This window comes from Poecile atricapillus, chromosome 4 (assembly GCF_030490865.1).
Source record: "Poecile atricapillus isolate bPoeAtr1 chromosome 4, bPoeAtr1.hap1, whole genome shotgun sequence".
Lineage (NCBI taxonomy): Eukaryota > Metazoa > Chordata > Aves > Passeriformes > Paridae > Poecile > Poecile atricapillus.
Window position 1 is genome coordinate 65,486,763 of NC_081252.1, and position 25,616 is coordinate 65,512,378.

General features: G+C 37.6%; 1 protein-coding gene across 5 annotated transcripts in view; it reads left to right on the forward strand.

Annotated features, from left to right (window-relative positions):
* SORCS2 (sortilin related VPS10 domain containing receptor 2) overlaps positions 1–25,616 on the forward strand; it is a 521,645-nt gene that overhangs the window by 442,799 nt on the left and 53,230 nt on the right. For all 5 annotated transcript variants that reach the window (XM_058838960.1, XM_058838962.1, XM_058838961.1 and 2 more), the window contains exons 9-14: positions 834–1,013; positions 6,282–6,428; positions 7,781–7,883; positions 16,891–16,967; positions 23,804–23,895; positions 25,355–25,462. In XM_058838960.1, coding sequence (XP_058694943.1) covers positions 834–1,013; positions 6,282–6,428; positions 7,781–7,883; positions 16,891–16,967; positions 23,804–23,895; positions 25,355–25,462 — 707 coding nt within the window. The remainder of the gene's footprint in view (positions 1–833; positions 1,014–6,281; positions 6,429–7,780; positions 7,884–16,890; positions 16,968–23,803; positions 23,896–25,354; positions 25,463–25,616) is intronic.

A 25,616-nucleotide genomic window follows, 5' to 3' on the forward strand; every position in this document is an offset into this window, starting at 1 on the left:
TACATCACCCCAACATCTGCCTTTGTGCTGCCATATCGTGTTGCAAACTCATGTCCCTTTATTCTCTTTCCTAAGCTCAGTTCAGTGTTGCTACTTCCTGATTTATTTCTTCTGTTTAATCTTAGTGTTAAATTATTTTCCCCAGCTGTGCATTTTTTTTTGTCTGAGACATTTGGAATGAAGAAGCTGGGAAAACTGAAAGCAAGCTGTAGCAGTATCCATGCTTGAAATTCTTGGGTAGTGAATGCAGAATGTCAGCTCTCCTGTTATAACTGTGGAATATTTAATTGGTTCTGTAGACACAGATAGTAGATTGGATTAATTTGTCTATAATTCACATGAGCTCTGTGCATGATAAGTACTAATTCTTATATGAACTACTATACATTGTATTTGATCCTCTTTCTGCTATGCTACTCTTTTACCTAATTTTAATTTCTCTATTACTCAAAGATTATTTTTTAGATTAGCTTTGTTAATGTTGTTTCAGTCTTCCATTGACTCTTATCCAGATCTTGGAAAGTCGGGTTTTTTTTCCTTTCCCTATTTTTCCTTTCAAGAAGTCATTTCCTGCTAAAATCGAAGCACATTCCTGCTATTGCACATTTATGATTTTTTCTTCACTAAGGTGGTTTGCACTGCAGTCAGAGGGCAGTGAGGAACCACCTTGGAGCAGTGGGATACAGCATGCTAATTAGTATTATGTTGGGAGATCACTGTTTTTAAACACTGTTTCCCCTCCCCCGCAGTATTAAACTCTCCTGATCAACTTACTGCTTGTAAAATAGAAATTATGTAAAAAATTAGTCATTATGTATCTTATTTTCCTACAGGATTTACAGATAATCAGTACAGATGAAAACCAGGTGTTTGTGGCTGTACAGGAGTGGTACCAGACAGACACTTACAACCTGTACCAGTCTGACCCACAAGGTGTTTACTACTCCATCTTGCTGGAGAATGTCCGGAGCACGAAGCAGCCAGAAGAGAATGTCCTGATAGATATTCTGGAGGTAGATCTTTATATTTTCCATTATGTGTAGTCGATGTGAAAGTCTTTTGGTTGTTTTTTTTTTTATGAGTATAATTTTAAATTAATGTAATTTCACAGTTACATTCAAATAAATTAAAACATCTAGGATTTTTCTAGCTTATTTGTAGCACATTGTTACTACTTGCATGTTTCCCTGTTGCCCTCCTAATGTGTTGTGTACTCTTAACTAGATTCTTGGGATGGGGTTCTATGGATGTGCAAATCCAAAACTTGCTAATTTTATTTTAAGATATTGAAGAGTGAATCTGGCAGCACAATTTATTATTGAAGTAAGAAGTTATGCAGCTGTCTATGCACATCTTTTTTCTTCTAGGTGACTCAGTGGTGCATTTCTTGACTTAAGAGCAGGACATCTTTTAGCCATCTTTTAGTAGGGTTTTAAGTAGTAATCCTGCAAGTCTTGTGCTAGGTTGTGTCAGCTCTGAAAGGCTAAGAGCCAACAAAATTAGATATTGGACAGCAAATCCACTTGCTTTCAGTACGTGTCTTGTGCCAACAGCATTTTCTGTGAGACAAACTCGGCTGTAAACAAATCTATCTCGTATTTTAACATCAGTGCACTTGGCAAAATAAAAGACTATAGTGTTTTGGAAAAGTATCACAGACTGTTATCAATTCCATTTCTGTTTAGGGAATGGAATTTCAATGTAATGAATTTCAATGTAATAAGGTGTACATTTGCTCTGGTTCTGTTCTTTCTGGCCATTATCAGAACATTCAACTGGCAGAGCTTTGGTCTGACTCAGTTTGTCCCATTACACTGTAATTTGCCTGGTGTTAATTTGAAAAAAAACCCAAAACTTTAAAGGTGCACCAGACTTCTTTGGCAAAGGTTTGTAGCAATTCTGGATACAAGGCACACACTGACAGAGCTGTAAATGGCTGTAATTAGACTCTTCTTGGTGGGGGAAAATGATCCTGTTTTCTTCTTCCTTATCTCCTCTATCTTTCTTTAGCTTTTCTTTCTAAATGGCTCTAGTAAAACAAAAAGGTCTCTAATTACCAGTGATTATTTTCTAGACTCTATCTTTTTTAGAAATGAGGCTTCCTAATGAGTGAAGCTACACATTTCGTGTAGCCATGTTCCCACAGGGTGATTTATTGACAGCATTAGTTTACAGCATTTGCTCTTGGTCACCCTTGTGACCAAGCACAGCTAAAATGCAGTCAGGTGCAATCTCTACTCCTTGAATCACCTGTAACATGTAATTTCAGATAAGTTCAGAGATTCTACCCCTGGCTATTCTTTTGTCTACAAGAATTATTAACTTAATTCAGTTACACTGATTGTTTCATAATTTCCCAATGTTACCAAGGGCATATAAGATAATGCAATCATAGTTTATTGTATGCTGGATCAACATGTAGGGTTATATTAGAAAGGAAATGTACACATGATAAGGACAATATACATGGAGGCATGCAATTCAATTTTTTTAAGCTATTTTTGAAATCGAGTTGCTTTATAGGAGAGTACTGATGGCTTCTAGATAGCTTGCATGATAAATAGTACTCATTAGTACTCATCTTGTTTACTAGAATGGGATCAAGTGCTTATAATGTGTGGGTTGTTTACTCAGTATAAAATTGCTAATAAATAAAACACATATTGCAGCCTTTGAGGATGGCATGTTTTTTTGGTCTAATCTGGGTTTTCTTTTTTGGGCATTTTAATGCAAGTATCCCATCTTGGGAAGGGAGAGTGCAGAGACAGTCTTCACTGGTAGAAAATTTCTCTTTCTGCCAGTGTGTAATTCTCCTTAAAATTTGTACTGTTCATCTTCGTTATCTTCTGCTGACTCCACTTCATCTTTTACTTGTACATCTGCTATAAATTTTTTAATAGGTGTCTGCCTGTCTGTATTCATTTTCTTTTATAAGCTTTATTCTTTTTTGCACTATATTTCTTCTTATGTTGCACAGGTAAAAGGGAAGAATTTCCAAATATTTGTTTAAAGAAGAAAAAAAAAGAAAAAAGATTAAGTATTAAATGACTTCCCAAAAGGAGCATGCCCTTGAATTATGTGGCTGTATACAAGGAGCAAGTCCTTGAAATTGTATCAAGTGCTGCCAGTGTGAAGGAGTCACAAATTTGACACAGGCATTTTTGCAAATGGGCACATTAATGTAATACCTGTACATTGTTTCCTGCTCTGACTTATGTAGATTAGAGCTACACAAATTGCAGTACAAGTCCTTCATGCCGTTTTCCCCCCCAAACAACAAATTGTGTACATTTAAATTTTAGTCACAAACATATGTTATGTAGCTGTAATTTCTACATTTTGGTAATTGCTGCTAATAAACACTGTGGGACCATCTGAACTGTGTTTCTTGCTACCAACTAAACAGAATATTGTTGGGATGGAATATCAGAAATGTGACAAGGACCTATTAATAAGTCATAGCAGAAAATCTCAGAAAATAATTTTATAAGGTACAAAGTGCTTCTCTAAGAGTACTGGGGAACATTTATCCCCTGAACTGTTTAAGAAAATAGGTATTCTGAGAACTAAGCTCAAAGTTCAAAAAAATCAGCGGAAAGGTGCTTAGAATTTCCTCATGTTCAGCATTCTTGATGGTTCCTGGGCTCTTCATCAGCGTATCTGAGCACTGCACAGTGTTGAAATGTCTTCTTTTCCATAGCAAGTTATTATCAATGTGAATATTTTCCTTTCTTGATATAAAGGTACTTAACTTGCAATTTGAGATTAGGGAACTAAGTCAAGGAATAGTATGTACAGAAGAATTTTTGTGCCTTGTCTTGGCATCATGGTCCAATCCAGGAGGTAGATTTGACACACTTCATTTCCAGTATCTACAGAGTCAGGTGTGTATTTGTATTCGCACAGGAGAAATTAAATGGAAAATGCTACAGCAGGGGTGGGATGTTTTAAAAATGTTATTTTTTACACACTGTAATTTTCTGTTAGTTTACTGGGTTTTAGGCAAATGCAGCACTCTGAACATGATATTTCTGAACTTGCTCTGAAGATAGATGCCTGAAACCTATTTATTATTTCAAGCAGGGTTTATGCCTTTCATTCAAAATACAACTGCTGTGAAGTGCTGGTCGGCTTTTATCTTTTAAAGCAGCAGTGAGAGAAGTTAACTGAGACACTGGAAAAAATATTTTCATAACCTTTCAATGTTTGATAGATTCAAACACTTGTGTCCCATATTCTAGTGAGGAAAAGTTACCCTAGAGCTTGGTTAGTTTAGAGATGGGAGTGGGAATGGAGAAAAATCTTAGCCTGACTGCCATTTGATGATTATATGGAATTATTAAATATTCATTAAATGAGGGTGTGGGGAGGGGAAAGAGAGGAGAATCAAAAATAATCATGATGCAGCACTGGTTTTGCCATCCGCAAATGAAGAGGGAAACCTCAGTTGCAGTCCCTGATCTAATTATTGTTTAAATTTTTAATTGTTTAAATATTTAATATTGTGTTCACTGGAAGAAAGACATGCACCGAAATTTTACCCTAAGTCTGCCTTCCCACGTAAATATTTGAACTGCCAGGCTTCTCATGGCTGAGTTGTCTTTCTAAGGTAGACAATGTAAAAAATCCCCAAGATTAAAAAGCTTTGAAAGTAAAGAAAGCAGGTTCATCATTTCTTCCTTTCCTTTCCTTTTCTCACCTGCACTGCAACATAGTTGACTTTTATGGTGTGTTTGACTTGGACGAGGTTCTGAGCTTTCAGCATCCTGGATAAATAACCCAACCTCATACACATGGGATTTAAGAAAGAAGGAGCTCATGAGAGAGTAGAGTATTAAATGTTTATATAGATTTTTTAAATATAAACTTATATATATATATATATATTTCCAAATTCTAGGCTGTTACCATAACCAGCAGAACATTCTTATTCTCTGTAGATTTGGATCAGTTCCTTCCCATATTTATAAACAGTGAGTATCAAATCTGTAGCCTGCTGGTAGGGATGCCTTCTTTTCACCTTCAATGCAGGCTTCTGCTAAATGAATGTTAAATTAATAACTGCCAGTTGGAAAAAGGAGGGAACAGTAAATATTCCAAATGAAAAATAAAAGTTCAGAAGTTCATCGTGTTATCAGGAGGCAAATATTTCTGATCATTCAAAAAGCTGGCTGTCTCGTGCATTTATTTGGAATGAAAGGTTCAGTTTTGTCAAGAATCAGCACCCAAGGAGATCAGAAAGCTGTTCTGTGCTGGGAATGTATATCAGTTTATATGTGTTGTCCAGAATTTTTCAAAAATTCAGGAAGTCTCCTAAATAATGGCAAGGGAAACCATAGCACTTTTAAGAAAACCTTCACTTTTAATATAAGATCTTATCTCATGCCCTTGGGTGGAATATACATTACTATGTTAATAATGTAAATGCTAGGGCTAGAACTAAACATATTGAGGTATAATTACTGTCAGGTTGCTTCTAAAATTATACCCATTAACTTTTACACTTTGAGTTGTAATAATTTTCTAATACAGGTTGTTTTGAAATAACAAGCCAAGAGAAGAGGGTAATTTTTTTGTTATTTTTTCTCCAGAGGTTAAACAGGTGAAGGGCAGCTAAACGAGTGGGGAAGCATTTCAGATGCTTGAGAGGGTGATTCAGCCCTCAGTGTTTCTTCTTCATATCATCTGCCTGTATTTATTTCCTGCAGAGGACAAGAGTGCTTCCCAATTCAGTGTTATTTTGAAGGACATGATACTGTGTTGTGTTATTGTAACCTATTTGTGTGATATTTCTATAATATGTGCACAGAAATTCAGTGTAAAAATTAGATGGTTGTTAAAAATTGCTTACATCATTTGGAGAATAGCATTTTTAAGATGTCCGTATTTAAAGAAAATGCAGAGGTGAAATTTTAATGGTGAGGCCATGCTATCATAATTTTTATTACAATAAACTATATAAACTATTGTGTTTTGCAATATTAAACATGTAATTTGGTTAGCCTTCTGACATGGAGAGCACTGCATATCCTTTTTAAATACATTTAGAAATAAAAATTGGTTTGTAATTGCCCTTGCCTTCCCCTTTTCTCCCTTTCCTCTTATCTTTTTGCCTTCCTCATATTTTTTTTTCAGGTATCATCCACTTCCCTTTCAGTTTCCAGGAGAAACTACCTGAGATACACAGTTCAAAGCCACAAAAGAGCAGCTAATCAGGGATAATCCTTGTTAAAAAAAAATGTGTATGTGGTGGATATTAACTTTTCTTCTCTATGCTTCAGGTCAGAGGTGTAAAAGGAGTCTTTTTGGCCAACCAGAAAATTGATGGGAAGGTTACAACTCTGATAACCTACAACAAAGGCCGTGACTGGGATTTTCTAAACCCTCCAGACATCGATATGAATGGCAAACCGACAAACTGCAAACCTGTAAGTGGCTCTTTTTGGTGTATCCTCCCTCTAAAGTGTGTAAGAATTATCTGCATGGTAGGATGTGCAGTAGTTCCAACAGCCTGAGAGTTTTGTGCTGAGTTTACCAGCCAAACTAGCAGGCAAATGCACTTGCATTGCATGAGCTGTGTTCCACAGGCTCTTAGTCCAGTCATGGTGTACAGTGAGTAGTCAGGGCTTTCTGCTGCACTGCATTTCACATTTGAGATTACTTTGACACAAGGAGGACACATTTCTCGTGTGTCAACCACACAACCCAGTTCAGAATAATCATGTCAGTCATTTGTGTCTGGATATATTGAACACATCATGAGTCAAAGAGAGATTGCCAATATTTTTTTTCCTTTCTATCTTTTCATATTTTTGTTTCATAATAAACCAAGGTAACACTTGGTTCCCTGTTAAAGGGAACTCCTGACAGTTGCTTGAAAATAAATACCATGGTAACTTGCATAAAATACTCCTTTCTTTTTGTAAGATGATATTATTTCTGTTTGTTTAGATGTCCCAAGTGCCCACAGTATTGTTATTTGCAAGGTTGTGCTGAAAACCTTGTCTTTCTCTCACTGACTCTCTGCTTCTGGGGTCTCAAAGCTCTGCATTGGTTGGCAAAATAAATGCTTGTAGTCCTGCCACTGCCAGAGCTTTACTCCCTGTCCAGATGGCAGAAGTGGAGTGCTGGAGCTGCTGGTTCCCTTTTGAAGAGTTCAAGGCTGTGCTGCAAGGTTCCAGCCTGCAGGGCTGGGTGCATTCTGAGATGAGTGGGACAATTGCAGTGGCAGCAGCTCGCAGGCAGTGCTGGCAGCTGGCTCCTGCTAAAGCTCCCGGTCACATTGCTGTGAACAACATGACCTTTGAGTGCACTGAACAAAGGGCAAGAAACAGTGAGCTTCTTAGCAAGGAGACATGATGTGTCCTAAAGTCATTATGCTATTCTTCATACCACTTTTTATGTGGCATTTCAGCCCAAACAATTGTTTTTAGTCATAATTTTACCATTTGCCTGGGTCCAAGAAACATGCAGTACTTGTTGCTGTTAGTTAAAATTTTAAAGCAATTATTCTGTCAGAAGGGTGTTAATGCTGACTTCTTTGGGTTTGGAAATCTTTCTGTTGAGACAGTGGCACACTATGCAGACATCACCAGAGATTCTTGTCATAAAGTGAAGACTGATACTTCAGGCTGGAATTTTGCTCCATGGGAAGCAGCCATTCTTTTTCTTTATGAAGACAGACATTGCTGACACTGCTCCCTGTCTGGGCTTTCATTTATTGTAGGAGCATAACTGATAGTGATTTTTAAAACCTGTTCTCTGCTTCTTCCCCCACAAGCCTGATTGTTATCTTCACCTCCATCTCCGGTGGGCAGACAATCCCTATGTGTCAGGCACAGTGCACACCAAGGACACTGCACCAGGGCTCATAATGGGGGCAGGTAAGTGCATGACTTTACTTTTCAAGACCTGAAATGTGGCAGGGGTTCTTTGTGGATCTAGTCTTTGGATTTGTAAGAATACCATGCCACAAATATTGCCAAAATAAGGCTTTCCTGCAGAATGATCCTTTATGGAATCTTTTGATAAAACAATTCAATACAGTTGATGGAAGGCGTGGAGCTGTGTCTCAGATAGACCTGGATCAGTCACCTGGGCACATCATGCTCTGCTGTGCTGGGCAGTACCTCCTTCCCCAGTAGTGTGCTCTGGAGGTGGGGTGGTGGCTGAAGGACATGTCCTGCACTCTTTTTCTCTGGAAGTGATGTGTAAGCCCTCCAGCATCATGAATAACCCAGAAGAACAGATGGAAATAGTGGTCAAGCCTTTGTTCTTTAAGTCTGGATATAGATAATTTGTCTTGTAATTTTTATTAATTCATTTCTGCCTAAAGAGAGATGAATTGAAAGACACAAATGTGTCGCTGTGTTTGGAATAATGTTGGTTGTGGTTTTTCCATTATAGCTTACATATTCATGTCAGAATGAAGTGGAATTTAATAAAGGAAATTTCATTGCAGTGTTGAGCAGTCATCAAGAAAAATATTAACATAAGTCAGTTTTGCTTTGTATCTTTGTAATCCATCTATTAATTTTATTTATCTCCTGTTTCTTTGTTTCAAAATTGTCTAAATGTTAATGATTCTAAGAGCTTTCTAAAATTGTATTATTTTATTCTTATGTTATGGATAATGTTTAGGTGAAATGCACACATGTAGGCTTCTCTTTTCATAAAAGTGTATCTGTTTTTAATTAATAATGGCTTCTACTTTATATTACACTAGTCTCTGACAAACAGCTTACTAAGTTGAAAGTTCCCTGAGAATGTCAAGGTGAGAATATCTGGGGTTTAAAGAGAGTGTCAATTGCCAGTACTGGTAATCTTCAATATAACTGAAGACTTCAAATTTTTCTGTTATGTAAAGGGAGTTTAAAGTATTTTACTGGAGACAGACCTACCTGGTGAAATGCTGCTATGTTTTTATTGGTACAAATGAGACTAAGATTTTACACAGTGCCCTTGTAGATAGACTCCTAATGTTCAGGTCAAACTTTATGAACTCATATGTTTCAAAAAATATCTTCCATTTCAAATGTTTTCTTTTTTCATGAAAGCACTCAAAATGTAGGTTCTTAATTTTAGCCTCATCATATTGTGCTTAAATGCCTTCCAGTAGCAAATTAAGCAGTGAGGTTTAATTAGTCAATTATACCTATTTCATTTTTCTTTCTCTTTGCAGTATAATCTGATGTGTTGAACAGATATTTGTCTAGATATTAGGTTGTTTTTGTTTGTTTGGGTCTTATAGATGTTTTTTATGTGCATTGTTCTCTGAGACTATGTTAAGGAGGGCTGGTTGTGGAAGAGTATTTTTCCCTTAATTCCTTTCTAGAATGGGGTGACATTTTATCACTGTGACATTGTCTTACTCCACTAGGTAAAGAACTTGTCAACAGCTTTCCTCAATGTGATCAGGAGGGAGTGGTTTTGAATACATCCTGATACCATAAAGAACTGAACTAATGTATTAAATTTGACTTGCTTGTGGGGCAAGCAGTAATGTAATAGGAATGGTAGAAGGCACCCTTGCTCAGTTGCAAGACACCCCACTTTTAGCTACCTAAAAAGCTGGGAGCGGTGGTGTGAAAGTGGGAAAAATTTGCTCAAGAGAATGCAGTGTGTCCTTTTTCTGGTAGAGGAAAAACTTCTGTAGCTGGAAACAGAGCAAAGGGATCTATTTTGGAGCCTTAAAAATACTACAGAGGAACTGCATCCCCTTGCCAAAAGATGACCTGAATCAACTCTGATTTTGACTTGTATTTACATTATTTGGATGCCCAGGTCATCTGGATTCAGTTCATGTGTTCAGTCCTATCTGGTAAACCTGATAGCTTTGTAAACTCACACTTTATCAGAAATACTTTACGTAGAGTGAGCTTGAATTTCCTTTGGCCTGATCCTTGAAACTGATAATCCTACACAAATCAACATAAATATTATGTTCTTAGTACATTCAGGAATGAGATTATTTGGGCTGCATCACACACTATTGGAATTTTACTTAGATTTAGGGAGAGTACATCTTCTGGAAATGACTGAAGATGATAAAGATCCGTGAATGTCAGTTGATCAGCATGTCTAGGAATCATCAGTGCCTTGTGCTGTGAAAAAGCAAAATTATTCTCAGGATGAACTAGGTAAATAATTGCCAACATAGAGAGGGAAATATTAATACACTGGCAAAATACTGTACAGTGACATTACTAATACGACTGTGTACAATTCTGATAATCAATTTTCAGGACCAGTGAGCAGGTGCTAAGAAGGCCTCTTTGGCAGTTGATGGAAATAGAAAATATTTACAAGAAAACCCCCATTAGCTGAAAAACTAAAGAACAATAAAGCATGATTTATTTTTTTCCCCTGGAAGTGTAACCATAGGGCAGAAACAAGTGATGCAGACAAGTGCATAAGAACTGGAAATATGGTTTCTAAGCATAAGAGCCCTATCGATCAAAAATTAAAAAAAAAAAAAAAATAGCCCTAATAAAAAGTGGATTTTGTATTCTTTCTAGGAAGCTTATACAACACAGCTGGTTGTGGTAATGGAAAAGCTATTCTGTGACTTAAGTACAGTTTTGATATGGAAAGTGTTGGAAAAATCAGATATCAGAGACTACTGAATATTCTTTAAAAAGGGAATAATTAAATGGTGAACTGCATTAACACCTAGAAAACTGGGAAAATTTAGCATCTTTAATAAGATGTTAAAATTGCATTTTTTTTAAAACTCATGTTTACAAATAAAAATCCCATTCTGTTAAACTTGCATAAATAGTTCTCAGGAATGCATATTTTTAGCTTATGTCTATATATATAAATTGTTCAGGCAGGATATTAAATTTTGTAGCTGCATATGAAAGTGGTATTTTAAATAACTGCTTTGCTCTCTTTAAGAAATGCAGTAGGATTTTGCATTTGCATTTGATTTTTGTGCATTTTAATCTTGGCAACAACTTCTATTTCTCACAGCATCAGCTATGAAATGTGTGTCAATTGATGTGTAAATTTTTACTATAAACTTGCTAAGGTCTTTTCTATGAAAAATGTTTAGAGAAGTGTAGCTTTTTCAGGTGCTAGTTTACAATAATTGCCTGCTTAGCTTCCAATCCAGATGGCAAATCAAGCAAGCAGTAAATTCTGCACATTCACACAAATTGAGGAAGTGCTGGAAAAGCTCTGTTTACTTTTTGTCATATCAGGGCCAAATATAATTGCATACATTGTGATGAATTTCTGTCGTTTTTCACAGAAGTAGCATACTAGGATGCCTCTATAAAAAAAGGATAAGGGAACAGGGAGATGATTGACCATTTCCCAGTACATTTTGGAGTGAACATCCTGAAATTCCTTTAAATTTTTGTTACATTCCTCAATTCCTACTCCCTCATTTGAGCACATCTTCAGCTTGCCAGGCAAAACAATGTGTCTGGGAGATTTAAATACAAATTGGTTGTATGTTTGTTCTATACTGTGACTTCAAGATTGCAAGCCATGAAATTTTAACTTATTGTGCATGGCCTGAAGACATCTTACAACTGTATTAATTGCCAGTAATCCAGGCAGGGCACATCTTTCTTTTTGGAGTAGGTGTCTGCCTGTATGCTAAATTTAAGTGACTGGAAAAGATTTTCCATATTAGAAGGATTATCTAAGCGTTGCATATGGGGATTATTTCTTCTTACTGTAAACGAGTCCAAAGTCACATATAAAAATATGGGTAAACACGGTGATAACGAGCACTTAAAACATGTAAATTGGTGGTAAATTTTAAATGAAGTAATCTTCCATATTTTTTGTGACCCAGTAAGAACCTGACAAAATGCCTGACTCTCTTGAGATCTCTATTGTGTTTCTCACAGCTATACCACCTTTCCAGAGAACTTTGTTGGCCACCAGACATCACTGGAAAACATTGTTTTCTTTCACATCCCTGTGCTCCCAGCTGCTAAACTGTCGTGTGCAGAGTTACAGAAAGCTTGGAGAACTATGTTGTACAGTACTTAGTGCCTCTGTATTCTAGATTTTGGTACTGGCACCCTTGCAAGGATGGAACACATGAATTTATGCAGTTATCTAAAATCAGCATTTACTTGGGACAAGTGAAAAAGCAAAAGAAGATTTCATGTGTCCCAAGCACAGATTGAAAAGGTTTCTAAGAATTCAAATAACTGAAATGAAAAATGGCTGTTCTTAATCAAAAACTGAAAAATGCAGGCCAAAGTGTTTTGTTTTGCTTCCTGAATAGAAACGGTGTCAGAACAAAACAGCAGAGCAAAACTGACTCAGGCTGAGTCCATCTAGCACAGTATCCTGGCTGTGATGGTGGCAAGAGCCTTTGGGAGAGTGTTTAAGCACAATTCAGGTATATATCATGCCCCAGGCATTGGAGGAAACACACACATGAGAATCATTTAGTTACAAAGAGAATACAAAATATTGTAAAACAAACTTGAGAAATTTCTGTATTACAAACAAAACTTCATGAAACTGGATGGCAAACACTCTGTGTCATGTGTCAGAGGAGTTTTCAGGGCACTCAGATCAGAAGTCATGTTACAATAGTACCATTTGTAGGTGAGGCTAATATAGCCTTGACATGGTTTAAGTCCAGCCAGCAACTGAGCATCACACAGCTCCTTGCTCACTTCCCCTCTAGGAGGATGAGGGAAGAGAATTGGGAGGATAAAAGTGAGGAAACTCATAGATTGAGATAAGAGCAGCTTAATAAAATAATAATAATAAACTGTAACAAAAAGAAAAAGGACAGAGAGAAATGAAACCCAGGACAGAGAAGTGATGTAAATGAAAACAGTTGCTCACCTCCAACCGCCTGGTGGCCAGCCTGTCCCTGAGCAATGTCCCTGAACCAACCTCCTCCTCAGTTTATTGCTGAACATGATGACATATGGCCTGGAATATCCCCAGCTCAGCTGGGGTCAGTTGTCCCAGCTGTGCCCATTTCCAATTCCTTGTGTATCCCCATCTCCTCCCTGGTGAAGTGGGGTGAGGAGCAGAAAAGGCCTTGACTCTGTGTAAGCATTGCCCAGCAATACTGAAAACGTCTTTGTATTGTCATCAACACCCTTTTCAGTACACGTCCGGAACACAGCCCGGTACCAGGTGCTGTGAAGAAAATTAACTCTGCCACAGCCCGAAACAGCACATGCCTGCAGATGCTTACCCATTCCAGTGGCATAACTTTTTCAGTATGAACCTGAGTTGCCTTCAGTGTATTAGATTACATTTACTTCTCCCCCCAGACAGATTCTGAGGTCTAACACAGATCCACTAAAATGACAGAAAAGTTTCTGTGCTGTAGTGGCACACCTGAGGAGTTACTGCTGATATTTACAGCTGTAATAAGAAGCACAGTTTTTGTTTTGGCCCACCAGGCAAAGTAACACACTGATATTTGGGGGATGTGGTAGAGTCCAAACACTTCAGGACATGGTGGGAATGGTACTGTTGGCTTCCAGTCTTAGGCTGAGCGTAATTGTTTCTTTCTCACCTTCTTGTGTCACTTGATCACTATGTCAGTGGTGCTCACGTGTTTTTGGCTGCCACACTTACCACAAATATATTTTACAATTCAGATATGTCATGGAAAGGTTCAGAATTTCTCAGTTCTACTTTGAGTGCTGCTGTGGCTTTGCAGTTGTTTGTTTGCAGTGTTATTAATGTCAAGATTTTTTACATTTCATTTGATGCCAATTGGAGCTGTTGTGAAGGGGTTTATGGGGTGCCATTACATGCACTGTATTAAGTTAGCTGGTTTATCCAGTAACACAACACTTTGCAAGGTAGCTGGAGCATAAAATTATGCACTTTATTTTAAATCTCAAAAAGAACAAAATGCTCCAAATCTTTGAAGTTATTTTTTATTAGCATATTGAAAAATAAAGTTAAAACAATGTAACTTTTTAACTAGAGAACACTCATAGCTCTTTTGTCACATATGTTAAATAGAACGTTTGCTAATAAAAGTGGGGGAAAGTTCACTTAGATCTTTGAAGGACTTGGTTTTATTCCAGTTCTACTTTTTCAGGCTAACAGCTTTCAGAGTGGCTTTTCTGTGGCTTATAAAACTCATGCGTCACTATGTGTTCCTGTGGAAATTTCCTTCTGTCACATCTCAGATCTGGCTGCATGGGTGCTTCCCACTGCACTTTGCAGGAGCCTGCCTGTCTCCCCTGGTGCTGCAGCTTTCCTTCTTTTGCCTGCTTTTTCTTTCTGAATCCACTGACTCTCTTTTATAGCAAGCCATGGTCTGCAGTACCCACAGAGCAAACTCCAGGCGCACTGAGAAGTTTTATCTTTCCTTACAGAAAGGTGTTTCTGTTTTTTGTTGGGTTTTTTTGTCAGCTTCAAGACTTCATTTTACAAAGTTTACAAAATTATGTCATATAATTGTGTATCCCAAAAACTCTGGAAGTAATGAAAATTACAGCCTTCATTAATGACACTGTTAACCATTGTGTCAGCAATCAGCAGATCCTGCATGCACCACTTCTGGGCTTCCACCCTTGGCCCATTCAAAGGTCAAATATCACTGGAGTCCTTTTTCCTAAAGCAGTGTCCCAGATTCTGTTCCTGTCAGCATCAGTTGTTGTTTAGGAAGAATAAAAAGTCTCTGGAATTATAACTGAGCCCACCCACTCTTTTTGCTCTTCTACCAAGACAGTAAAGGTAAGATCAGAGCTAGGAGAAGTAATGTCTGTCTTTTAACAGAGCTGCAATTACAGCGCTGTTGCTAATATCATTACTAAATCAGCTGGATAGGAAAGGCTTTTTAATGAAGCACAAGTAGATGCCATTTAGTTTACAGACTAATTTTCCATTAGCAAGGCAATTTACCACTGAATTCTTTAAAGTGTGCAGTTCCCTAGCAATGCTCAAAATAAAGACCTTCTCATGCAAGTAGGATTCAGCAAGTGGTGAAAAGAGGTAAACAGCATTTCTTCAGGAGCAGAACTAACATTGCATTCATTAAAGTTATTTGTGTAAAGAAGAGTGTAGATTGACAGCAGTATGTTAGATTCTAGCAAGAGAATAAATATTTTTGTTTTCAGCTGTCCTATGGAAAACTTGCTGTGATTAACTGCAGAAGCACAAGAATATACCCATTTGCAGGTGATATAGCAGTGAAAAGAATAACAGAGGAAAGTAAGAATAGAAAAAGAAATGTATTTTGTATATGCAGTTAATCAAATCTTCCTTCCCTTCCTTCAGCCTTGAGAAAGTGATTTCTCATTCATATCTCCTCCAAGTGATCAGATTAATCTTAAAGCTGTATTTGGGAAGAAAATATAACTGAATTAATGTGTGAAGCTTTCCTTTTAGAACTATTTCATTTGGTTATATTCATGGGAGGTGTAAGTTAGATATCAGGGAAAATGGTTTTGACCCAGAGAGTGATTGAGCTTTAGAACAGGCTCCCCAGGGAAAGGGTCTGAGTTCAAGAAGCATTTGGACAGTGCTCTCAGGCACATGGTGTGACTTTTGGAGAGTCCTGTGCAGGGCCAGGAACTGGATTCAATGATCTTGATGGGTCCCTTCCAACTCAACGTATTCTATGATTCTATGACCAACTAAATCAGTGCATTTGAGAAATGAGAGAGTGTGCAGTGTGTTGGAAAGATGAAAACCCAAGAAAAGCCCAAGAATGGGAAGTGGTATCTTCTGAACTGTTAGATGCAATTTGGAGGAATTAAATGACTCCTATAAATTCCCTGATTCAATATAAATATTCCAATCCTGTCCTGGATATATTTAGGGTTAAATGATGTAGAGCTATCCTATTAAAGGGTGAAGCACATGCAATTTTGATGTTTTAAATAAGAGCATGTGTTTTGGGCAGTGGGCTAAAATTGTTGTTCCTCTTGGGAACCTTTCAGAACCAGTAAGGATACTCTGCTTAAACAGATCCGGTTTAGTGGTTAAAGACCAGGTATTTATATAATGCACAAGTGAAATTTCTTAGTGCTATTTGAATCTCAAGTGTTTTCTTTCATAATCTCTTCTGCTTAAGAGTATCTGATAATTTTCATCTTATTTCTACTGTGAAAACATGCAAACCATATACTTAAGTCAAAATCCCCACGAGGATATAATTTAGAAGGAATGTTGTGCCATTACTGAGTCACCCCTACAACACTAGACTGCCTGGTGGTTTAACAATTTGCTACTTGAAATACTGCATGTTTAAAGATAGAGATCTCTGTATTTGGGACTGCATCTACTATCATCTTCCCCAAGTTTAACACTTCTGTTAACTTTGCAGGAACCTGAATTCTCCTCAGTGCTATTTTTCAAAATATTCAGTAACTTTCTGGTAAATATTTAGGTAAATGAAATAATTCTGCTTTCAATTCTTTTATATTTACTCTTTTTCAAAAGTCCTATCCCCTCTTTTCATGTTGCATAATCCATCAAATTCTAGTCTAGCTACCATTTCATCAAGTCTTAAAAAGATAAAATATTTCACAGTTTGAGTTCAGCGTGAGTAACTTTACAACATATGATTAAGGTTAAGGTTAAAGCTTCTGAGTTTATGGATGTTTCGTAGTTACATCTTCAATATATGTTGTTTCATAATAATTTTTCAGCATGCAGCAACAAAATAAAAATGTTGCTCTGATTTCTGTGTTTTGGATTAGAATCACTGCTTCCACCTATGGACAACCTAGCAATGGAAAGGAATACTTTGAAATTGTGCATATGTGTTTTTAAATGATTTTTCTGGTTCTACCAGAAATTAAGTAAACCTGTTCAACTGTGTTTAGTTCTTTCTCTGACCTGGAAATTTACTCAGACTGGCACCAGGACTAGATCCAATCTCTCTTGCTCATGTGGATGCAACCCTTGTTTTCTTCTCTTTTGTGACAGGTAACCTGGGGTCCCAGCTGGTTGAGTATAAAGAGGAGATGTACATAACATCTGACTGTGGGAACACGTGGCGTCAGGTAGGAAGCATAAATCATCAAAGGAACTTGGAAATAATTGTAATGTACCAAATGTGATGAATTATGTAGTGCTTAACTAATCTTTAGATACTCCCTTTTTTGAAGGAGGTGGTATTATTATCTTCAGTTCACTTGGAAACTAAGAGATTAAGAAGGTGATTTTCTAAGACTCAGATTGATCGGGCTGTCAGGTTCTGCTGAAGTTCAAATATTTTGTTCTCTTTAAAGATCTTATAAGTATCTTAAGCAAAGAAACATAGTGTCTGTTTAGGTTTTTAATAATTTAAGTAATCTTCCTATGCTAATGATGAAGTGGACTTGGACTAGATCTTGCTGTATAAACGTTCCAAGCTAAAAGACATGGCTTAGGTACAAGGGCAAAAATTCTTCTGCTTCATAGTCTGTAAGCTGTTACTTAAGCATAAACTTCTTCATTGAAACAGACAGTGAAAAGAGATTTAAAAAAAAATAAATAAGTGTTTGGCATGATTTAATAAATTCAGGACTACAAATACCAAAGTGTTAAAAGGAGAACAGTGATATCGTAATGCTATTTGAATTCTGGATGGTTTTTTCTTCCACTGAATAGTGTCAGTTAAAGCTTTTTACCTTTCTCATATATTGTTTCCTAAAGTGCTCTGTTTCTCTGGTGGGTTTGCCCTGGCTTGATGCCAGGTGCCCACCAATCTCTCTCTGTCACTGCTCTTCTCAGCTGGATGGCAGAGGGAGAATATAACAAGAAGCTCATGGGTTGAGATAAGGACAGGGAGAAATTGGTCACCAATGACCATCATGGGCCAAACAGACCCAACTTGGCAGATATTTATTTGATTGCCAATTAATAACAGAGTAGGATAGTGAGAAATGAACCCAAATCTTACAACACCTTCCCTCTACCACTCATTTCGTCATGGGCTCAATTTTACTCACTAATTCTCTACCTCCTCACCCTGAGCCACTCAGGGGGATGTGGAATGGGGGCTGTGGTCAGTTCAACACACATAACTCTGCTTCTTTGTCCTCCTCACACTCTTCCCCTGCTCCAGTGTGGGGTCCCTCCTACAGGAGACAGTTTTCAATTAACTTCTCCAACATGAGTCCTTTCCATGGGCTGTAGTTCCCCATGAGCTCTCCAGAGTGGGTGCTCCCCATGGGCTGCAGCCCGTCAGGAACAGGCTGCTCCAGTGGGATCATAAGTCCTACCAGCAAACCTGCTCCAACACTGCCTTCCTATGGAGTCACAGCCTCCTTCAGACATCCACCTGCTCCAGTTTGGGGTCCTCCATGGGCTGCAGGTGGATCTCTGCTCCATCCTGGACCTCCATGGGCTGCAGGGGCACAGCTGCCTCACCATGGGCTGCACTGGGAGCTGCAGGGGAATCTCTGCTCTGCCACTTGGAGCCCCTTCTGCACCTCCTTCTGTGCTGACCTTGGTGTCTGCAGGGCTGTTCCTCTCCTATTCCCAGCTCTTCACTCCTGCTGTAGTTGCTGTTGTGCACTTCTTAAATTCATAATGCCCAATCAGCTGTCACTGATTGACTCAGCCTTGACCGGTGGCATGTCCATCTTGAAGCTGGCTGGTGTTGGCTGTAGCATGCGAGAAAGCTTCTCTAGAAGTGTCTCAAAGAAGCCACCCCAGCAGACTAACCTGCTACCTAAACCTTGCTCTGCAAACCCAACACACTCAGCATAGGGATATTTTCTTTCTTTAAATATATATATATAGCAACAATACACAATATCACATCAATTCTACTTATACCATATTATATATATATATATAATATTATATATACACCATATATATTCTACATATATCCAGGATAAAGAAAAGCACCCTCAAAGGACCAAAGTGCTTTCAAAAACTAATTTCATTTCAGCTAAAATAGTGTTGTAGTGTTCAGCTGATATCAAATTTTGTTATTTTCTTGGAACCATTAAGTGTGAAAATGTTCTCAGTAGTATTAGTGAGCTTGGGGAATTTGAGGTTAAAAGAGAAAAATACAGACAGTTTCTTATATTGCTATGGTAGGGTGCCAGTAGTACTCCACAGAGTACTTTAAAAAGAAATGGGTTATGTTTGTAATTATAATGTCCTTTGATGTTTAAAAGATAAAATTTTATAACAAACTCCTTGAAATCTAGCATACAATAAATAGGTATTTAAATGCAAAAGCCTTCCAGGATTTACAGTGGATATTGTCTTGTTTAATGCTTCTTAGAGGACTCTCGTTATTGCTTGTCAGCATTTTCCAAAGTTTTCTTGTTTTTCTGTGTGTGAAAAATAAGAAGAAAAAGGAATGATATCAAATTCATTTTTTTCGCTGCTCTTTATTTGTAGACACACAGGTAAATGACATGTGTTGCAACTTGACTCTAAGGTGCCTAATTATGCTGTAAAATCAACTACAAACTGATCCTTCATTGTTACAGTCAAAGTGGCAAACAACATTGCTAGCTTTATTTTAATTAAAACTCCTATGAAGCCCTTGAAAGAGCTTACTGGATTCTAATATTTGTGATCAGAATGAAACTGTGCATTATTTTATGTATTTTATGGCCTCACTGGTGGTTCACAATTAAATAATTCTTCCAGAGGACAGCAGCACATTTCCTTTCTCTGCTGGAGTTCTTACAACAAAAGAGAAGGCTTCAGTCAGGTGATACAGGAATTTAGATAATTCAATAAATTTCAGGTCTTGTGAGCTGGTGAAATCCTGTGCTTTGGCACAACATTTTGTCTGAGTTTAAGTCTCTGCCTTGGAGACTTTGTGGTTGTCATTAATGAGGGCCTGGCACCTTTCTTACAGGCTCACATGATGCTGAGCTGTTTACAAGAAGAGGAGCAGTCTGTGCTTGTGTATAGAGACAGAGAATGAAGAGAAGCAAACATAAGGGGAAGATGTAGTGCAAGGAATTAATTAAACCTTTCTTGAAATAACAGCTGTATTGAACAACTGTTCATAGGACTGTGGATTATAGGACTGTGGGGAAGGTCAAAGATCCTCTAATTCAACAGAGTGGTTTATGACCACCTCAAACCTTCCACAGCTTGCATTTGATGTGGTCATATAAGGGTTCAGGAAGACTTACCTATAAACACAGCCAGAGTTCATAGATAGAAATGAATGCCTAAATAAGAGGTTTTGAAATTAAGTAAATTCTGTTGGCAAATGGAAATATTTGGGAAGATATCAGCAGGTTGGTGAGGAGGACTGTAAGCGCAGTCAAGTGATGTGCAAGTTCAATCAATGTCCCAGCAGCCCACATATATCACACTAGTAATTTTTTGGCTTTCTGTGTAGAACAAGTTGAACATCTGTGTTTTGATAACATAGGCCTGTGATAGAGGCACAGTATCAAACATGCTTGAGATCCCTGCCCTGCTGCTGCAAAGACCAAAGCAGAGTGGTAAATTATGCCTGTGCAAAGCCCTGCAGTCCAGCAGGCTGGGTGGGTGATCATCTGACATGGACTGAGCTCTGCAGTGTCTGCATCCCCACTTGTGTCTCTGCCCAGGTGCTGCTTCAGGGCTCCCCCACTTGGCCAGGTAATGAGAATAAATTTATTCTTGCATTTCATCTGTGGTTTTGTGGTTGTTCCTCTGTCCTGCCTGTGCCAGCTCACACAAAAAGCAAAACCAAGAATTGTTACTATAAATAACCACAATACCACTTATGCTGGTTCCAGTTGTTCTTCTACCTTTCTGTTGCATGGCTGAGCTGCTTGTTATATCTTGAACCATCATTCTTTGTTTGAGGACAACTGAAAATTGTGACTATGTACAGTACAACATTGCACTGTAAATAGCAGTGCTTTAGGAGCTGATTGGCAAGTAGCTTAAATATCCATGCTGTGAACTGGACTGTAGAAGAAAGGAAACTCAGCTTGACGTTATAGCGATATATGTGGGCATAGAATCATTAAAGTTAGAAAAGACTCTTGAGATCACTAAGTCCAACCACTAATTTAAATGCCAAGTGGACCATGAAGATGTAGCCTAAGGTGAACTCATGTTTATTTGAAAGATTTCTCTGTCTATTGTACCAGGAAAGCAATGTAATAAAATGTGTTAATGAGCATGAAATATTAGGGTACTCTTTTAAGTGCTAAGGATTACCTTAGGTATACATATGAGTGTTTTTATTTTGTTTTAATACTGATTTCTGTTCACATTTCTGGTTGCCATTGTTATTTCAACAGCACCTCTTACCACACTTACTTGAAATACAGCAAAGTATTTATACAGCAAAGAGTAAGAGAAAGGTCTAGCTTTCAAACAAAATGGCATAAATAAAAGAAAAAAGTCAGCAACAATAAAGCTTTCAGATTTGATCTGCTACCAGAGTAGCTCTTGCAGCAACAAAATGTTCAGTTAAGCTAATGAGGTTACACAGAAAGCCTTTTGGATGTCTAGGAGCTAAATCTAGATCTCTGGAGCTTTAGTCTGGTGTGTTTTTTTGTTGGAATATTATTTATCTGCGTCAAATCCTTGTGTATCAAAGTAACTTGGAAAACCTTCGGTTAAGTGAGAATACATGTTTTCCTGCAGGCATCTTAGGAAATAGATAGTAACACTTCTAAGAACAACAAAAAAGGATGTCATTCCAGCCTTTCAACCCTGAGAAGGTCCAACTGGCTCATTCTGTGTAGAAAAGCTTCTGTTTCCCAGATTTGAATTTAGTAATGGATATCACTTGATGAAATAAAAAAGTAATCTCAGGATTTTTTTGTTTATTTTTGTAACTTTTGTATTGCGAAGTAAAATTTTATGGCAAATATTTCTCTAGGACCACTTAAATATCTCTCACTGATTTAATGGAGCTGTCCCAATTTCTTCCAACAGATATTCTGACCTGAAATAGCTGCTGAAGTTGTTTGGACAGACATAGGAAGAAAAGCATTTAGAGCAGAAGGAAGAGGATAGAATAGAAGCTGACACTGTGATTATAAAGCACGAAATGTGCACAAAAAAATACAGAAAAAGGTTATAAAAATCTTCTTCTGTAGTGGCTGGCTACTAGTAAGGATCAATAGATTTATTGCCTGCTTTAGTTAGTGGAGAGATGTATATCAGAATTGGTGGCCTGCTGTGAACTCACATATCTCACCTTCTAAGGTCTGAACTTCATCTCTCACACTGGGACCACCTTTGCCTTGATCCTTTGCAAACTGTTTGTCTTGGTTTTATTTCCAGAAAGTAGAGATAAATATTTACTTTTGTGGTAAACAGGCATGAAACTGTTACTTTTTTTCAGTGTATTGAAGATTAAGAATTGTTTTCATGAGGCATTTATACATTAGTTTTGAAAAAGTTTGAAGTGTGTGCAAGAACAGCATGATATAGCAACAGCATTAATATGCCTGAAGTGTGCCCTCTGTGCTTTATAGTGTGCTAAAGCAGGGTTATTAAAAGGGTTTGTGAAGCCCTACCATGGTGCTTTTCTGGGAAATGCTGATTTGCATGAAGTGCTGCAGATATCAGCTTCCTTTATCTGTGGTGGTGGAGCTATGGGAGACTTGGTGTCCCAGCACATACTGTTGCATTTTGGTTTGAGGGAAAGTTCAAACAAAGTTTAGTGGAGGTTGCTTATCTGACTCCAGCTGATCTCATCCTTTTGAAGTGCATTTAAAATTAATGTCTGTCCTTTACTGAATTCTCTTCTAAAATACACAGCTGGATGAATGAGTATGAAATGCCTCATATCAGGGTTTTGCCTGTAAACTGGCAGCACTGAAAAACTGATCATACACTTGAAGCCCCAGGATTCCCATAAAATACGTTCTTACTAGATGAGAAGGAGACTGAATTCTCAACCCAAATTAAATGTTTCCTATTTTTGAAGTGAGTGTGCTGTAAGATACTTTCACCCCAGCTCTAGTTCAGTCTTGCTGAGAAATCCTCTAAATGTAGCATTTAATTTTGCCAAAAAAAAAAAAAAAAAAGAAATTAATTTGGAATTGTCAGTAATTTTTCATTTACAAGGCAAAGTAAAGCTAACCTTTATAGTTTTCACCTTTGCTTTGTCAAAACATAAAGAAGACTGCATGTTTGTTTATAAATGCTAAGTTGTATAATTCTCACATATCACTTGGTCTTGTCTTAAATGAGCTTTCACAGGTTAATAATATAAGTAAATCTTCTCTTAAAACAGATTTTAGATGTAAAAAAGGAAGGATATCCTACCTGTGCTTTTATTTTAGCACTGCTGATAAACTCTAAAAAAGGAATTTAAATAATTTATGAAGTTTTTAATCCTTTGTATCATTAAATCAATATTACATGTACTTGGTTCCAAACTCACAGTAGCCTCCATGGGGCATCACATAATATTTGAACTTAAACTCACTCACACTAGAAACGCAAAAAACATGCTTACATCAATTATTTCCCGTTCTGTATGTTCTGGGGAATATGTGAGAAAGTCACAGACAGCAGTACTTTTCCTTTTTTTTCTTAGTATTAGACAACAAAGCATTTTATTCTGCAGGATACACAGAATATGGCAAACACCAAAGTAAGGTGATGGGTCACTTGGTGATATATAACAGGAAGGAATGCAGACTGCATACTATGAGAAATATAAGCTTGGGCTAAAATCACTTTAGGCAGTTTAATCTGTGATTTGAACCTGAACATTTTCTCATTCACCTGCTTAACTTTCTTTTCTTTTACAGCTGGGAGAAATATAAGAGTTAACCTCACTTTTATGTCCTTTTCAGTTTGAAGTGTGGACATTATAAAACATAAGTCTCTTAATTCTTGTTTGCTTGTTCATTTGATTTCAGCTGTTTTGTACATTTGCTTAGCTGGCCTTTCTTTGTCTGACTTGTAGGTCTTTGAAGAAGAGCACCACATCTTGTACTTGGATCATGGTGGAGTTATTGTGGCTATCAAAGACACCTCTATTCCTCTGAAAATACTCAAGTAATTCTGCAGTCAATTAGAGTAGAGCTGTTGTGTATTCAAGACCTCAGGCAAAGTTCAGAGTTTAAGATAAGCATTTCAATGTGATCATGTATGAAACGCAGGTGGAGTCAGCTTAATTTAGCATTCATTGAGTCAACAAAATGCAGTTGGATATTTACTTTAAGATTACTTCATGGTGCTGAAGGTACCATGGCATCATGCATTAATCATAATAAAATTTTCTTGCATCAGTGTAGGTATTTTTTCCTTAAAAGACTGTTCTGGAACTCTACAGTAGAAGCCATGTTCAGCAGTATTATTTATCTGCTACTGGCTGGCACCAGCAGTGCGTGTCAATGATGCTTAGCTGCATATGGGGCTTAGGTGTGCAGTCAGGAGAGTTCATTGATACTGTGAAGTCTCTGTTATCTCCAAGGGCCGTAGGAAACAGGAGAATAGCCCTGAGTTTCTCTGACAAGACCAATTTAATGTAGAGTTTAGGAGCCAACAGGCAAAGGACTTATTTGTGCTTATGTGCAATGTAATTTGGTGTACCAGAATCACAGCTCATCTGAGATATTTACAAATATGCACAAATTAACTGCAGTGTGCACAGATCCTTTCATGTGGTAACAATGCAGCAAATGGCCTTCTCAGCCAGTTTGGCAGGAAAGGTTTGTTGCAAAGCACTTTGTTATAAAATACCAAGTTGTAGACTGCATGTTAGTGCAGCAAAACATGGCAGCCTTGTGTAATGGCACACAGAACTATAATCTTCAGCATAAAAAATACTGTAAGACATGTTTATCACTTGTGAATTGGCTCATTTTTGCAGAACTGTGTTATGTACATGAATAGGAACTAGGCTCTGTACCTGGTTATCTGGACTGAAAGCCATCCTTAACCTACTGTCCAAAAGACCTGGAGGAAATATACTGAAAAAAAGAGACTAGGACTTAAAAGTTTTGGATGCACATTTGAAATATGTTTTGAAATATATTCTTCTGATTCATCAATATATTTTGCAAATAAGATAAAATTAAGTAGATGGTAGCAGCCATGAAGGGCCATCCTCATACTGGTGCCTGGAGTTAGAGCACCTCCCACATTTTAGCAGCTGGCCTCTCATGTTCCACTGGCCTCTGCTTTACAGGTCCATAGCTCAGAGACTAGTAGAAAGAATGAAATGTGAATTAACTTGCTTTTGAATCTTCAAGATAGCAAGATAGTTTGTTGACAGAGCTCAGTTTTTAATCCCGGAATTTGATTGCTGTGGAAAATTTATTACACCTTCTTATAAAGATGTGAATCCCTGGATAAGTTGCTGAGAGGAAGATCACATTAATATCATGTGCTGTCTAGGCATACTGTATTTTGTGATTAAAAATCCTAAGCTTTAGTGGAGAGATTTTTTTAAAGTGCATTCTGCTTTGTATACCAGTAGTTGTAAATGAAAGCCTTTTCTGCTTTTTTACAGGTTCAGCATAGATGAAGGCCAGACCTGGAGCACCCATAATTTTACCAGCACTTCTGTCTTTGTAGATGGATTACTTAGTGAACCTGGAGATGAGACATTGGTCATGACGTAAGGTTTTGGTTTCACCTCTGTTTTCAGGGCTCTTTCTGTTATGCATTTGCACAGATTTTCAACTGTGCATGTTTGAGATGGTCCTTGAGTCAGTGGCTTTTGCTTCTCGCAGTCACACAGACACACTGATGTGTGAACCTCCCTGGTATGT